This window comes from Sorex fumeus, unplaced genomic scaffold (genome assembly GCF_029834395.1).
Source record: "Sorex fumeus unplaced genomic scaffold, SorFum_2.1 ptg000157l, whole genome shotgun sequence".
In the NCBI taxonomy this organism is placed as follows: domain Eukaryota; kingdom Metazoa; phylum Chordata; class Mammalia; order Eulipotyphla; family Soricidae; genus Sorex; species Sorex fumeus.
The window spans coordinates 165,810-180,148 of NW_026606214.1; the positions used below are offsets into that span (position 1 = coordinate 165,810).

The 14,339-nt window shown below is 41.7% G+C and overlaps 2 protein-coding genes across 3 annotated transcripts in view; one reads left to right on the forward strand and one right to left on the reverse strand.

Moving 5' to 3' along the window:
* Positions 1–11,614, forward strand: part of FBXL5 (F-box and leucine rich repeat protein 5) — a 43,945-nt gene extending 32,331 nt beyond the window's left edge. For both annotated transcript variants that reach the window (XM_056107289.1, XM_056107290.1), the window contains exons 10-11: positions 3,622–3,770; positions 10,596–11,614. In XM_056107289.1, coding sequence (XP_055963264.1) covers positions 3,622–3,770; positions 10,596–10,672 — 226 coding nt within the window. In that variant the 3' untranslated portion in view covers positions 10,673–11,614. The remainder of the gene's footprint in view (positions 1–3,621; positions 3,771–10,595) is intronic.
* A 1,874-nt stretch (positions 11,615–13,488) lies between these two features.
* The window catches only part of CC2D2A (coiled-coil and C2 domain containing 2A), a 120,655-nt gene continuing 119,804 nt past the window's right edge, over positions 13,489–14,339 (reverse strand). The window contains exon 37 of the mRNA XM_056107296.1: positions 13,489–13,728. Coding sequence (XP_055963271.1) covers positions 13,540–13,728 — 189 coding nt within the window. The 3' untranslated portion in view covers positions 13,489–13,539. The remainder of the gene's footprint in view (positions 13,729–14,339) is intronic.

The following is a 14,339-nucleotide window of genomic DNA, read 5'->3' on the forward strand; positions in this document are numbered from 1 at the left end:
ATAACAAGTAAATCATGGCTATGTGATTCAAAACAGCCTATTACTATTCTCAGTTTTCTTTGACCCCCCCTCATACTGCCTTTTCTGTTTTGTTACAAACGACTCTTTTCTGCTTTAACCCAGAGCATATATTTTCTTACCTTTTAAATCCAGTTGAACAGAGAACAGTTTGTTCTTTTCATTGATCTGTTTAGGTAATATACGTTTAATGTAAATATTGATGTGATTAGATTTATCACCTCTTTTTTTCCCTTGTTTTGTCTTTATTCTTGTTTAGCCTTTTTCTCACTTCTTTTGAATATTTTTTTCCCTTTGTATTTCTATAACTTTTTTTTTTAAATTGAATCACTGTGGGAAAAGGTACAAAGCTTTCAGGTTTAAGTCTCGGTCATGCAATCATCAAACACATTTCCCTTCACCAGTACTTATTTTTCACCAAGAAACCCCCCTCCCAACCCTCCCAATGCCTGTGAGGCAGATGAATTCTAGTTAACACTCTCTCTACTTTGATTAGATTCATTGTTTCGACAAAAGATGCACCACTATTATTTAGAGTTTACAACCCAAAATCAGACCTGCTGAAAAGGCGTTGTGAAACAGTTTGTTTTCTACAGCTGGTTACAAGAATCAAATGATGTTGCACAGCCGCAGTAGTGGCCGCATGATTTTGGTTTTCTGATATTTTACTTCTTAAGCCTAGAAGTATTCTTGCCGAGAGTCAGATGATTATGAGACTGGTTTCTGTGGCTCAGGAGCCATGGCCGTGCTGGAGGGCCGCTCGTGGGGGGCAACTCGTGACCTCGGTAGGGTGTGAAGGACGCGCTGGGAACGCCCCCCCTTCCCATGAGGTTTCAGTCGCCCCCTCACGACCGGCTCATACCTGGCTTTCCAAAAAGCTCCGAAGTGGCCGCCATCTTGCTTTCCAGAGGTTCTTTTGAACTTTTTTAAGTACTTTTTGGTACCTGTAATATTCCATATTGATGGTACCTGTAATATTCCATATTGACCTAGTACTTCGTTTTTATTTGTTTACTTCAAGATGTGGCTGTAGCTTGGAGAAAAGCCCTCAAAATTGTGGCAAAATGTAAAAGGTAAAGGCCCTCCCGTTGATCGTCGATTTGCTCGAGCGGGCCCAGTAACGTCTCCACTGGAGACTTTGTTGTTACTGTGTCTGGCATATCGAATACTCTCGGTAGCTTGCCGGGCTCTCCGAGAGGGGCGGAGGAATCGAACTCGGGTCGGCCATGTTGGCCGCGTGTAAGGCGAACGCCCTACCCGCTGTGCTACATGCCATAAAGGTTAACATTTTAATCTTTTTTTTTTTTTTGGTGTGGGGAGGCTTGTAAAAATGGGTGAAGAGGGCAGGAGATACAGTACTGCAGGCAGGGTTCTTGTGCTGGCTCGCCCTGGTCGGGTTCCCAGCACTGTGTATGGTCTCCCAAGCCTTCTCAGGAGTGATCCCTGGCACAGAGCCAGGAGGAAGCAGGTGTGCCCCCCCCCCCCCCCCACACACACACACAAAAGCTTTCATTTTTTTCTTCAGGTTTAGTTGTTCTTCATCTAAGGTCTTCATCATGTTGAGGAAGTTCTCTTCAATTTCTCGTATACTGAGTGGGGTGTGTTTATTTTTGGTGTTTTGTTTGTTTTCGTTGTGGAAGATATTTGACTCTGTAAAATGCTTTTTCTGCATCAATGAAACTTCCTTTTTTCATTTTTTGTGAAGCCACCATTCATTCTGTTGATGGTGTTTCACATGTTTAACCCACGCCTGCATGCAAATCCAGGATAAAATACACTTTGGTTGCAGCTGCGGTGTCTAGTTCTTTAAAATCCTTCTAGATTCAGTTTTTCAGTGTTTTATTAAGGATTTTTGCATCTTTTTTATTTTGGTTTTTGGCTTTAGGTCACACCCAGCAGTGCTCAGGGTTTACTCCAGGTGGTGATGGGGATCAAACCTGGGTGGTCTACATCCAAGGCTAGCGGCTTAACTGCTGTGTTCCTTCTCCTGCCCACAGCATCTCTTTTTGTTTGGGGACCACATATTCTGTGTATCGGGCACTGAGCACTGCTTTCCTTTGCCTGTGCTCAGCCCACTGAGCTCTTTCTCTCCTGCAACTCCATGTCAGGTGCACTTGGCCTTTGGTCCTGTGCCTGTGATCAGCTCCAGAACCACAGTACTGCTGATCCGGATCAAGCAGGAAGGCTTCCACCGTAGGGTTTATGAAGAAATTGGGGATGATTCTTTTTAATTCTTTAAATGCTGAGTAGAATTCTAACCAGTCCAACAGGTTTAGGCTCCTTATTTGTGAGGTTTTTGATTTCTACTCAGTTTCCTTATAGGTGTACTCAGATGGAAAAAATTTTTTTTCAAGTCTTTTGTGTTTCAAGACTTGGAGTGCTTTTGTATTTTTAGGTAATTCACCTGTTACAACCAGATTAGAGTTTGTTGGGATATATGACACAGTTCTATCTTTTGGTCCTTGCTTAGGGTCTGTAGTAATGTTCCAACTTTTATTCTTTTCTCTGGTAATCTGAGTCTCTGTGTTTTCTTTTCTTTTTTTCGTTGGGATTTTGGGTTGCAGGTGACTATGCTCAGGGCTCACTCCTGATGGAGCTCTGGGATCCGTCTTTGATGCTAGGGACGGAAGCTGGGCCAGCTGCACGTGTGGCGAGCGCTGTGCCTGCTGTACTGGCTCTCTGGCTCCACTTTGCGTCATTGTTCAGCCAAGGATTTGCCAAATTTGTTGATATCGAGGAACCAAGTTTTGGTTTTGTTGATTTCCTCTCTCTCATTTTTTGCATTCTCTATTTCAAAAAATGTTTATTTTACTGTTTCGGTTTTTATTTTCTTCTGCTTACGTTGGATTTGTCCCTCCCCCCAATTCCCTAGGGTGTTCAGTTAGATTTTTGGTATATATATATATATTTCATTATTGATTTGGTGTTTGGAGCCACACTTTGGTGCTCAGGACAGCTGCTGGCTCTGTGCTTCAGAGTAAATCTTGGGGCTCAGGGATGTGTTGTACTTAGGGTTCTAATCAGGTTAACTCCGTGCCAGGCAAGCACCTTACCTCCTGTATTATCTGTCCAGCCCAAGATCATGTTCTTTTTTAAATGGATCTCTCACGCAGTGTTCAAGGGACCTGAGGATGTGGGCCAGTAGAGCAGGACTCAGTCACACAGGGGATGACTGGTCCACTGTAGAACCCTGTGGTCCTGGGAAAGGCCACCTGCATACCTGCCGCTTTTGTTTTATATGAATCTCAGAGCTTACGACAGAGTGTACTAAAGCCTAGTTTATCTTTTGTTGTGGTTTGGGGCCTTACTCTGCACTTCTTCAGGGATCACTCCTGGCTGGCTCAGGAGACCATGTGGGGTTGTCAGGAGTTGAACCCCAATCAGCTGCATGCAAGGCAAGCACCTTACCCTCTGGACTGTCTCCTCGGCCCCCGTAGGCTGTTTTATATCGTTGAGTTTAATAAGGAATTAAAATATTTTTTATTTTCAAATCGCGAGGTTGGTCTGTCGACAGACACCCATCGAGCTGTAGGAACACGCAGGTTTCCATAAGGTTGAGCTGTTCTGATTGTAATTCTAATTGTTCCATTGCTTCTCTTACAGGGTTTTGACTCTGAGAGGAGGGCTGCCTTATTTGGAGCACCTTAATCTCTCCGGTTGTCTTACTGTAACTGGCGCCGGCCTACAGGATTTGGTTTCAGCATGTCCTTCTCTAAATGATGAATATTTCTACTACTGTGACAACATTAACGGTAATACCTTTTAGTATGCGAAAATGAGGGAATTGACTTAAAAATCCTGACAGTTCTGTTAATTCTTAGATTTTTATTTTGTTTTCTAGATTTCTGGTTCCTAAACTTATAGTCTTTCACAATTTATAAAATTTTAAAAATGACATTTCTGGGCTGGAGAGACAGTATGGCGGATAAAGCGCTTGCCTTGCATGTGTCCTTTTGGGGTTCGATCCATGGCACCACTTCTGGGCCCTCGAGCAAGGCCAGGAGTGACCCTGCACGTGGAGTCAGGGGTAGGAAGTCCTGAGCTCTGCTGGGCATGTCCCAAAAACCACCCCCAAAAGTCATTTGTTGCATTAATTCTTCAAAGGTGAGTTTTTCTGCCACAGAGATATTTCAGTTACTCTTTCTACCAGATTTTTGAGCTAGGTTGCAGTTTCAATCATTTCAAAATGGCAAGTTGTAGAAATAGTAAGTCTTAGGAAGAATTGGGAAATTCCACCAGAGTGTTGTAACACTCAGACCAATTGAGAGGTATTGCGTTCAGGATACACTGATTTCTTAGGACTGGTGGACTTAGTTCTTCTTGTAGGCCAACTGTTTGAACACATTAGAAGCAGGACTCAGATAATGCGGGTTCCTCAGGGTGCCTGGGTCTGTTTCATTTCGTTTTGGCATCTTCAACCTGGACCTCTTGAGCGTGCTACTTTGCTGCTTCAAAGTCCATTCACTGTCCTTTGGAGTATCTGATAATCACTGGGAAAGACTGACATTTTCAGATTTTTTTTTTCCCTTTTTTGTTTCCTAAAATGCTGTTGTCAGTAGTGAATAAGTAAATCTCCTGTATTTGAAACTGAAAAGAGTTCAGATTGTCCAGGTTCTATTATGCCCTTACTTTTGGTACCAGTCCTAGCTGGTTGTCTTTGATAGCCCCGTTTATCTTAATATGAGGATGGGAGCAGTTGAGTGTGAGGCCCAATGGTTGACAGGAGTCAGGAAGTCAGCAAGCTGCTCTTTGCTGGAGAGGAGTCTTTCTTCCCTGAAGGAGCAGGCGGTGGGAGTCTCCCGTGCAAGGAATCCCACCGGGGCTATCATGTTGAAACAGGAACATAGAGAGGATTTCTTTGCTCTGAGATGCCAAGAAAGGGATGTGGAGCTGGTTGGCGTGTATCTAGAGCGATGGCCTCAACAGGCCTCTGCTTTCTTTCCAGATGGAGTGAGTTTGAGAGCGCACACTTCCCACTGTAGCTCTGTCATTGTGGATTCAGTGTTGTCTTTCCCGAGGCGTAGAATCTATTATGAAAAGTAACCTTAAAATGGGTTTTTTTAATATGAAAAAATATTTTGAATCGTACTTTAATTGCCCATATTGATTTAATCATGAGTTGTGCTTGTGGAACTAAATCTCACAGTTACCTTGTTGTCTTTAATTTGGGGTGTATAGATGTTATAGGCTGAGAGAGGTTGGGTTTTAGTTCACCGTTTTGTTTTTATACATTTGTCAAACTTATTCAAATTATTTAGATGGTGAGATGGATCCTGAGTCTCTGGGAGTCCGGCAGAGGCACGTGGCATCCCCGGCACAGAGCTGGCACAGTCCCTGAGCGCTGCTGGGCATGGCCCAAAAAGCAAACAGAAAAATACTTAAAATACTTTGTACTCTGTTACAAGCATGTTCGAGTTTATAAACTATTGTTAGATACATAGATATCAAACTATTCCAGAGGGAACTGTTTGCATGCCTGTGTTGAAAGCCAAATGCTTTCTCTCCTTTTATAAATGAGTGGTAATTTTCAATAAGTGAATATTTTGATTTTTTTTTTTCCTTTTTGGGTCACACCCGCCGATACTCAGGGGTTACTCCTGGCTCCTGCACTCAGGAATTGCTCCTGGCGGTGCTCAGGGGACCATATGGGGTGCTGGGAATCGAACCTGTGTCAGTCATGTTGGCTGCGTGCAAGGCAAACGCCCTACCCACTGTGCTATCACTCCAGCCCCAATATTTTGATTTTTGTTTTGGGGTTATATCTGATGATGCTCAGAGGGTATTCCTGGCACAGTGCTCAGATGTTACTCCTGGTGGTGCTTGGGGGATGTGTGGAACTCTATTTCCATGAACCTCAGTAAATGAGGGTTAAGGAAGATATCTCATTTTGAAGGACTTAGGGAAATAGAGACTGCTTATATAATCCAATATTCAGTCTTCATTTTATAGCATCTTTCAACATTTTTGCATTAATGGGGGTCCTTTAAAGTATACAGGTGACATATTAATTTGGAATTCAGAGTTATAGCCAGTTACTCTTGAAGTAGTGCTCTAATACGCTCTCTCTCTCTCTCCCCCCCCCCCCCCTCTCTCTAATAAAAAGGACGTAAGAATCACCTAGAAAGTGTTAAGGCTTCATTTTGCAGGATGCTGTGATTGCTCCAGTCTGGTGTCTTTCATTATGACTCAGTTTGTACAGTGATAATGATGGCTTAGAGACCTTTGTTACTTTCATTATTTCTGAACTTAGTTACTATGTTTGTACATGGTCTTAGATTATTAAGGCATGCATATTTGGGTAAGAAATTAGGTTTTAAATATTTGATAGTAATAGTTAACTAAAGGTAACTAAATGAATTTTATTTAAAGATTTATGTAGGTTCTACCAGGGTAGCAACTAAAGGAGGTGGATCACTGATGAACAACGTAGTTAATATTAAATAAGAAGAGATTTAGTGGGAGAGGTGTTAGAGAAGATAAGTTACTGATCAGATACTTAAACAGTATTTGCTGCAAATAAGATAACATACTATGCGCCGGTTGTAATATGCCAGTTTTGACTCTCTTAAAGATATTTTGACATTTAAATTTGTGTTTTGGTTAGTAAGGTTTTGGTTATAAAAGAAAGCCATGATTACTAAAAATTCTTTACATATAAGAAATGTTGAATGAAAGTTGAATAGTTTAGAACATGATAGCACACTTTCTGTTCTGATTTCCAGTTCATTGTATGTATAATTTATGAATTGAAATAGGCTAGCTCAGAGTTCTTTCTGAAGGCGATACAGTCTCAGGTTATTTGCTCTCTTGTTTCTAATTTAAGTTAAAGAGGAATGGAAGGTAAGTGAAGGTAAGTGCTGATATATGACATAATATGCATAAAGTTCAGGAAAAACATTTAGTAACAACAATTTAGAAAAATATCTAACAATATGGGTGTTTTATCTAACATTTTTTAATGCTTATAAAATTCATCGTTTATCTTGAAATTTAAAGACTTTATTTTAGGGCTGGAGCCATAGCACAGTGGGTAGGGCGTTTGCCTTGCTTGCGGCCGACCTGAGTTCGATTCCCAGCATCCCATATGGTCCCCTGAGCACCGCCAGGGGTAATTCCTGAGTGCAGAGCCAGGAGTAATCCCTGTGCATCACCGGGTGTGACCCCCCCCAAAAATAAAAAATAAAGATTTTATTTCATCGTAAAAGTTTTATTTTCTAATTTTATTATTATTTAACATAATTTAGCCCATGTATGTTACAGTAATTTTTGTTTTCTACATTGGATCGGACATTTGCTGTTGATAAAGTAGATTTTACAGAGTTTTTAGGTTCTAAGTTGTCTGTGGAAGCATAATTGTCACTTAAGACGCTTGGAAACACAATACCAGCCATTCTTCTTGTTTCTAATACTTCCTTTTTCTGTTGTTGGTTTAGTCTGATAATTTCTTTCCTTATTCGGAGGGTTCTGTGAAACTGAAGGATTTCACTGTTAACATTGCTTAAAATTTCTAGCTTTGAAAGTTGCTATTGCCTCGTTTCTACAACTTGAGAGTAATCACGGTTTAAAGCAGTGGTCGCCTGCACTGACTCCAGGGCCTTGGACAGAGGCGGGCAACAGGACCGGGTGCTCTCTGCAGAGCACAGCACGCATTTGATTCCCGCATTTGTCTCCCACTGCAGTCCTTGTAGGTGGGCTGGAGACAGGCTGCTGGGTCTGTCCTGTGGGAGAATGGGCACGGGACGGTTACTTGGGCAGGTCCGAGTCTCTGAAGCTTTTGTGACCATTGGACTCATGCATTCTCCTCTGACTTTTCTGGTAGCCGTAGCGTGCTTTCACTTCATTGCCTCAGGCATTCCCTGTCAGCCTTTCCCCGGGCCACTGTTGAATTCTGCATAAAATGTCTTGCTTAGCTTCCTGTCCCTTAAAAAGTAGGAACAGAAACATTTTGAAGTATTTTAGGGAATTTTAGAAAAATTACACAAAAACCTGCATGTGTCTGTTCCTCTCCCCTCTTAAAAAACTTGGAATGCAATCATATACCAAGGAGAGTTTTTATCAGATCCATTTTGACTGAAACCATCACTAGCAGGGTCTTTCTTGGAGGTGAGTCACCATTTGGTTCCAGGAGAAGCAGTTACGAGACCAGCCTGAGGCTGAGGAGGAGTCTTGGGGTGGGTTTGGATGCACCGAGTCAAGATGGAAAACTGATCAAGGGTCACCTGTTGAGAAGAGTTTCAGGCCATAAGATTCTCTGTGAGGGCGTTTCCCATCCCGGATTCACATACTGAGAAATTTTATTTTGACTTTGTGCTTAAGATGATGGGCTGGAGTGATAGCACAGCGGGTAGGGCGATTGCTTTGCACGCGGCTGACCTGGACCTGGGGACCCGGGTTCGATTCCTCCACCCCTTTTGGAGAGCCTGGCAAGCTGCCCGTGATGTATTCGATATGCCAAAAACAGTAACAAGTCTCACAATGGAGACGTTACTGGTGCCCGCTTGAGCAAATCAATGAACAATGGGAGGACAGTGCTACAGTGCTTAAGATGACATTTTGCCTTCTTTTAAGGAAAAATGATCCTAATGGTGTGTGAATTTCATTTGACATTTGAAATATTTGACCAGTTTTTCATTTTAAAAAGAGAACGTATTTTAATTTTGATTAAATAAAGATAGGCTTGTGGTAATTTTAACTTTTTTTCAGTTTCAGCTTTTGTGACAGATTTTTTTGTTACAAAACATAGAAGTGAATCCTCATGTATTGTTCATGATCAAAGTCATTATAACTGACTTCATTTATGAACATATTCAGTCATCTTTCATTTAGCATTTTGTATTTAGGTACTTCAACCCAGTTTTCTTCCAAGGTATTATATCAATTTTAATATTAAATATAGTATTCACTGTGGTAGCACTGTCCTCCCGTTGTTCATCGATTTGCTCCAGCGGGCCCAGTAATGTCTCCATTGTGAGACTTGTTACTGTGTTTGGCATTTTGAATACATCATGGGTAGCTTGCCGGGCTCACCGAGAGGGGCGGAAGAATCAACCCAGCTTGACTGGGCAGGCTGTGCACAAGGCAAATGCCCTTCCGCTGTGCTATCGCTTCAGCCCTAAACATAGTATTCAGTATTAAATAAAGTTATTGAAATTCTACACATGCTTGTAAAGTTTGTCTTCTTACAGATACATTATCATTTTCATACTGAAATATATGAACATTATAATGTTTAATTGGTTGTATTTACTAAGAAATTTGACCTCTGTATTTTGAATATGCCATTTGGGGGAAACTGAAAAAAGTTAAATTCTGGAAAATAGGTGTGTATTCCTCTGTCCACGTACAGGTAGTTATTTTCTCCTGTTGGTATTAGAAAAATTGCCTTCTTTTGCAATGGTCTGTTTAAAACAAAGCAAATTGAAAAGTTTGCACCTCAGATAAATTTGCTATCAGTCCAGAGTATTGTTGGGTTTTTTCCCCCCCAGTTATTCATTTTATACATCCTACGGTAAAATTATCTTGTATTTCTTTGTATGATCCTTACATATTACAGTTGCAAGTATTTTCTGGTTGATGAGTAAACAGCTGCTCTGCAGGCCTGTATCACACGATGTTCCGTCAGTGAGGGACTGTATGTGCTTGGCCAGATGTGTAGTAGCTTATACTGTCTTGGTTTATATGTTTACACCCCATGACATTCAGACCATGATGAAGTTGCCTAATAACAACTTTGGCAGACCACATAATCATCATCAAGTGATGTATGAGTATTTGTTTGTTCATGCTGCAAGCATTTTGAAATGTTCCTCCTATCTAGTGAAAATATTCCTTTTTGTGTTCTACTTTGTGAAAACTGTGCTTCATTCAAAGTATTTAAAATTTGAACACATGTCATGGTACCTTTCTTTCACACTTTGTAATTCTCAGGTATGTTCCCTAATGGCATCAGGTAGCTGTCTACTATGTGGGATTAAATATCTGTGATTCCACAGATGTGTGATACTCATTTTTTTGGTAGTTGAATCATAATTTTTATTTTCTTGATGTGTTTACTCATCATATACTTAATTTGGAAGGTAAATTCACTTAATCCTACCATATGATTATCTTAGCAGTAGATGCTAAAAATACAGTAAGGATTTTTTCATGTCTGTGTAGTTTTTTACATTTTTTGAATTTACTATATATTGCAATGTCGATATTGGAATTTTAGCATATCTATGTTGAGTAGGACTGTTTTTGCACCATCATATTTCTAGAAAGGGTGTTCAGAGTATAGGATGAAATCTGTTAACGTAGCCTTTAAGTTCTGCTTCTATGGATATCTTTTTCTTTGATTTTTATAAAAATCCTCCTTTCACTTACCGTTTGGACCACGAGATGTGTTAAAGTCAAGAAGTTAATGGTAATATTTGTGTCTGGATACTTTTTATATACTTCAGTGAGATTTTCTTTTCATGTTATCAATGGATTGTTGATACAGGTAAATGATGTTTTAAAGGTTCTTTCGTAGGCACGATGAGTTTTATGTGCTCTCTGGGAAATGCCCGCTTTCACACTTATCTGTTTTCATACAGGTCCTCACGCCGACACAGCCAGTGGATGCCAGAATTTGCAGTGTGGTTTTCGAGCCTGCTGCCGCTCTGGCGAATGACTCTTGACTTCTACTACTACTACTACTACAAAGTAGACCTTCGTCTACTTCATTTAGCTGAGCAGGCTTCCTTTCATGCACTTTACTTACAGCACAGGTCTTCTGTTAACCATCCCTTTTTGATTGTGACTTGTTTTGGCCCCAACTCTCGCAACCCCCCAAATCTTCATTTTTGCCAGTGAATTCTACAGTGTTGTCTTTTCTTGCAAATCATATTTTTGTTTGAGAAAGGGAATAGTTCTTCTTTTCACAAAGGTTGAGAGTTAAGAGCAGTCTCACTATGTTTCTTTGAAATTGAATTGTGAAAGAGTGTCACTATGGGGCTGGAGTGATAGCACAGCGGGTAGGGCTTTTGCCTTGCACGCGGCCAACCCGGGTTTGATTCCCAGGAACCCATATGGTCCCCCAGCACCACCAGGAGTGATTCCTGAGTACAGAGCCAGGAGTTACCCCTGTGCATCGCTGGGTACAACCGAAAAAGCAAAACAAACAAACAAAAAAAAAAAGAATGTCACTAATACTGTGCTACTTAACGTACTTTGAAGGTTATCTTGGTTTTTAAAATTAACGGGGTTATTGGTTCTCTTTATAGAACACTCTTACCAGCTTTGCAGACCTTTTCAGACATAACATTTTTAAAGTCTTATTTTAAAGAGTTGCACATTTTGGAAACCAGTCTTTTTTTTCCCCCATGTTTCCTTTAACAAATCTGAGGGCCAATTCAGACATACCCATCGAAGATTCTCTTAAGATTCCAGAATAAATTGGCTTCCTGGTGTGAGCTCAGTGAGCTCCGACGCACCGTGTATTTGTCTTTGCTTCTTCAGAGATTCCCTGCTTCCCTCTACTGTCCCTAAATTGTCAAATTTGGGGGGCAGGGCTTTAAAAAAATTCACAATCATTTGAAGAAATGTATAAATAAAATCTACTTTGAGGACTTTATCAAGTAATTTCTTCTGTGTTTTGATTTCATTACACACTTCAGTGCAGGTTTTGGAGTAGGATGAAATACGTTGTTTTGAGCACCGTGAGGTTTGAGAGACCTCATACCTTTGAGTTGGTTGCCTTTTTGAAATTGATTATGCAGTGGTCATGGGTTGAATTGGTAAGCGCAGCTCTATTGCTGTGTGAAAAGATAATGAGGATGGCGACCTACCATTTTAAAAGGCGCAATGGGGGTTTATTTTTGTTGTCATGGAGAAGAAAAGAGTGGGCAGTATGTTTTTTTTTTGTTTGTTTATTTTTTTTTTCTTTTTTAGTAAGTACATCTAAGGCTGGCTGTGGAAGAGAAAGTGTTCATCAACAAGAGAAATCCTGGGGCTGGAGTGATAGCACAGAGGGTAGGGTGTTTGCCTTGCACACGGCCCGACCTGGGTTTGATCCCCAGCATTCCGTATGGTCCCCTGAGAACGGCCAGGAGTAGTTCCTGAGTGCATGAACTGGGAGTAACCCCTGAGCATCGCCAGGTGTGACCCAAAAAAGTAAAAAAACAAAAAAAAAACAAGAGAAATCTTGGCCTCCAGGCGGTGGCTGCTCATCTCCTAGCAGCAAGGAGGCTGGGCTGGTCCCTGAGGCCCGCCCATCTGCAAACACAAGAAACAGTAAGAACTTGAAATCTGAGTTTAGTGAGTAGTTACAGAGTCAGAAGTTTTAGTTTCGTAGGTGGACTCTTTTGCAATTATTTTATTTCCATAGCAGTGCCCTAAATTCTGGTTGATTTTTTTTTTCCACTACTTCCTTCATTCTTAAATTTTTTTTTTATTGACTCACTGTGAGATAGACCCTTACAAAGCCGCTGTTCATGATTATGTTACAGTCCTACAGTGTTCCAACACCCATCCCTCCACCAGTGTACATTTCCCAGCACCAGTATCCCCAGGTTCCCTCCCATCACACCGTCCAACCCCCACCTCTTTCCTATTTTGATGAATCTTGAAATACATTCCTTGTTTCCCAAGTAAAATATATTGCTTTACTGTGTGTGTGTGCGCGCCCGCATGTGTGCACACACACGTGTTCATTAGTGTATGCTTAATTATTTTTATAGGATGAGGTCTATGGAGGTATTTAATTAGCAGATGCGTTTCTTCAGAAAAGTTGCTTTTTTGCGGGGTCTTAAAAGTGAGGTCACTACTCTGTTGGCTAGGCACAGGCATTCCGAGGAGAAGGGGAGCCGGACAGAAGCTCCTAGATGATGGAAACCACGGGATTCGAGGGCCCAAGAGACACACACAGGCGGACTAAGACACTGTGCCATTTAAAAAATAATGATATTTTAATGTCATTATTTGAAAATAACATTTTCTCCCTTCTGATCTTTATCAATTAAAATTTTTCACACATTCTGAAGACACTAATGAAGAGCTATTGATAGTCCCAAGTTCATAGCAACATTATTCACGATAGCCAAGACGTGGACCCACGCTGCGCGCCTACTGGTAGGAAACTCAAGCAACGGTGATCCGTACATTCAGAGGAACACTGCCCTGCAGAAGGGGATGCAGAGGTGATAATGCTGGGTAAAATAAGGAAGTGAAAGACAAGCATGGAGAGGCTCGCTCATGTTGTATTCGTGTTCTAATTGTACAAAAACAACTGGCCAGTACATAAAAGTCAGCCCTAGACGCTGTAAACAGTGGTTTCCTGGGGGAAGGGAGGGGAATGAGGAGAGAGGTATTTTATGGGTAGTATTTCATGGGGTGACACTGGAACTGGGCTGTTGGGAGTGGTAACAATGACCTCAAATTCCATGATATTGTAATTCCATGATATTGTAAACCCGTGATAAGGCAGCAAAAATATGAAAAAATCAAAGTATCTCATCCTGATTACAATTTCTGCATGATATGAAAAGTACTGTGAAAATACTATCTGTTGCGTACAAGGGAGGCAACATAGATCCAAACAGATAGCACATTTCTGGGGTAGGGGTGAATATACACAGCTAAGGCGAATTCCACGTTGGGAAGGTCAGTGTTGTGGACTCCGGTGCTGTACACGGCTTCCACCAATGGCTTCATGTCCGAGTAGGCCATATGAAGGGGGAATCCTGAGAACTGAAAGAGAAGGACATTTATAGGCCTCGACTGCATAGCGAAGACTTCGTATTTTTTTCGCACAAACTGTGCAGTTCTTGATATTCTTGTTTAAACCTGAATCTCAAAGCCATTGAGATATGTTTTTCTTTTCACTTACCAGCAATACAGAAAATGGAGAGGGGCCGAACACCTCTCGGCGGCTAGCATAGGACACCTGGCCACCCCCACCCCCAGTCCCTGCCCCTCGAATGTGCACAGTAACCCGTGAAATTCCAGGGACCCAGACAATGGACCCTCTTACTGGCGTGAAAACACTGAGTCCCTAGAGACGTGCCAGGAATATTGGCACGCATGCACTCCGTTGCTTCGCGCCCGGTGTGTGCAGATGGGCGGGCCTCAGGGACCAGCCCAGCCCCTCGCTGCTAGGAGATGAGCAGCCACCGCCTGGCAGACCAGGAGGGTGTCCAGCCCCTGCGCATCCTCATCTTCGTCTAGGGGCCTTAGGATAACGTCCTTCCTTCCCGCTCACGCTTCTGTTTCTGGTGCTTGAATACGTTCCTCCTAACACCTGGCTTTAGATGTTAAATCAGTTGTAGTGAATACGGTGAAATGTCCAACTTCCACTTGCT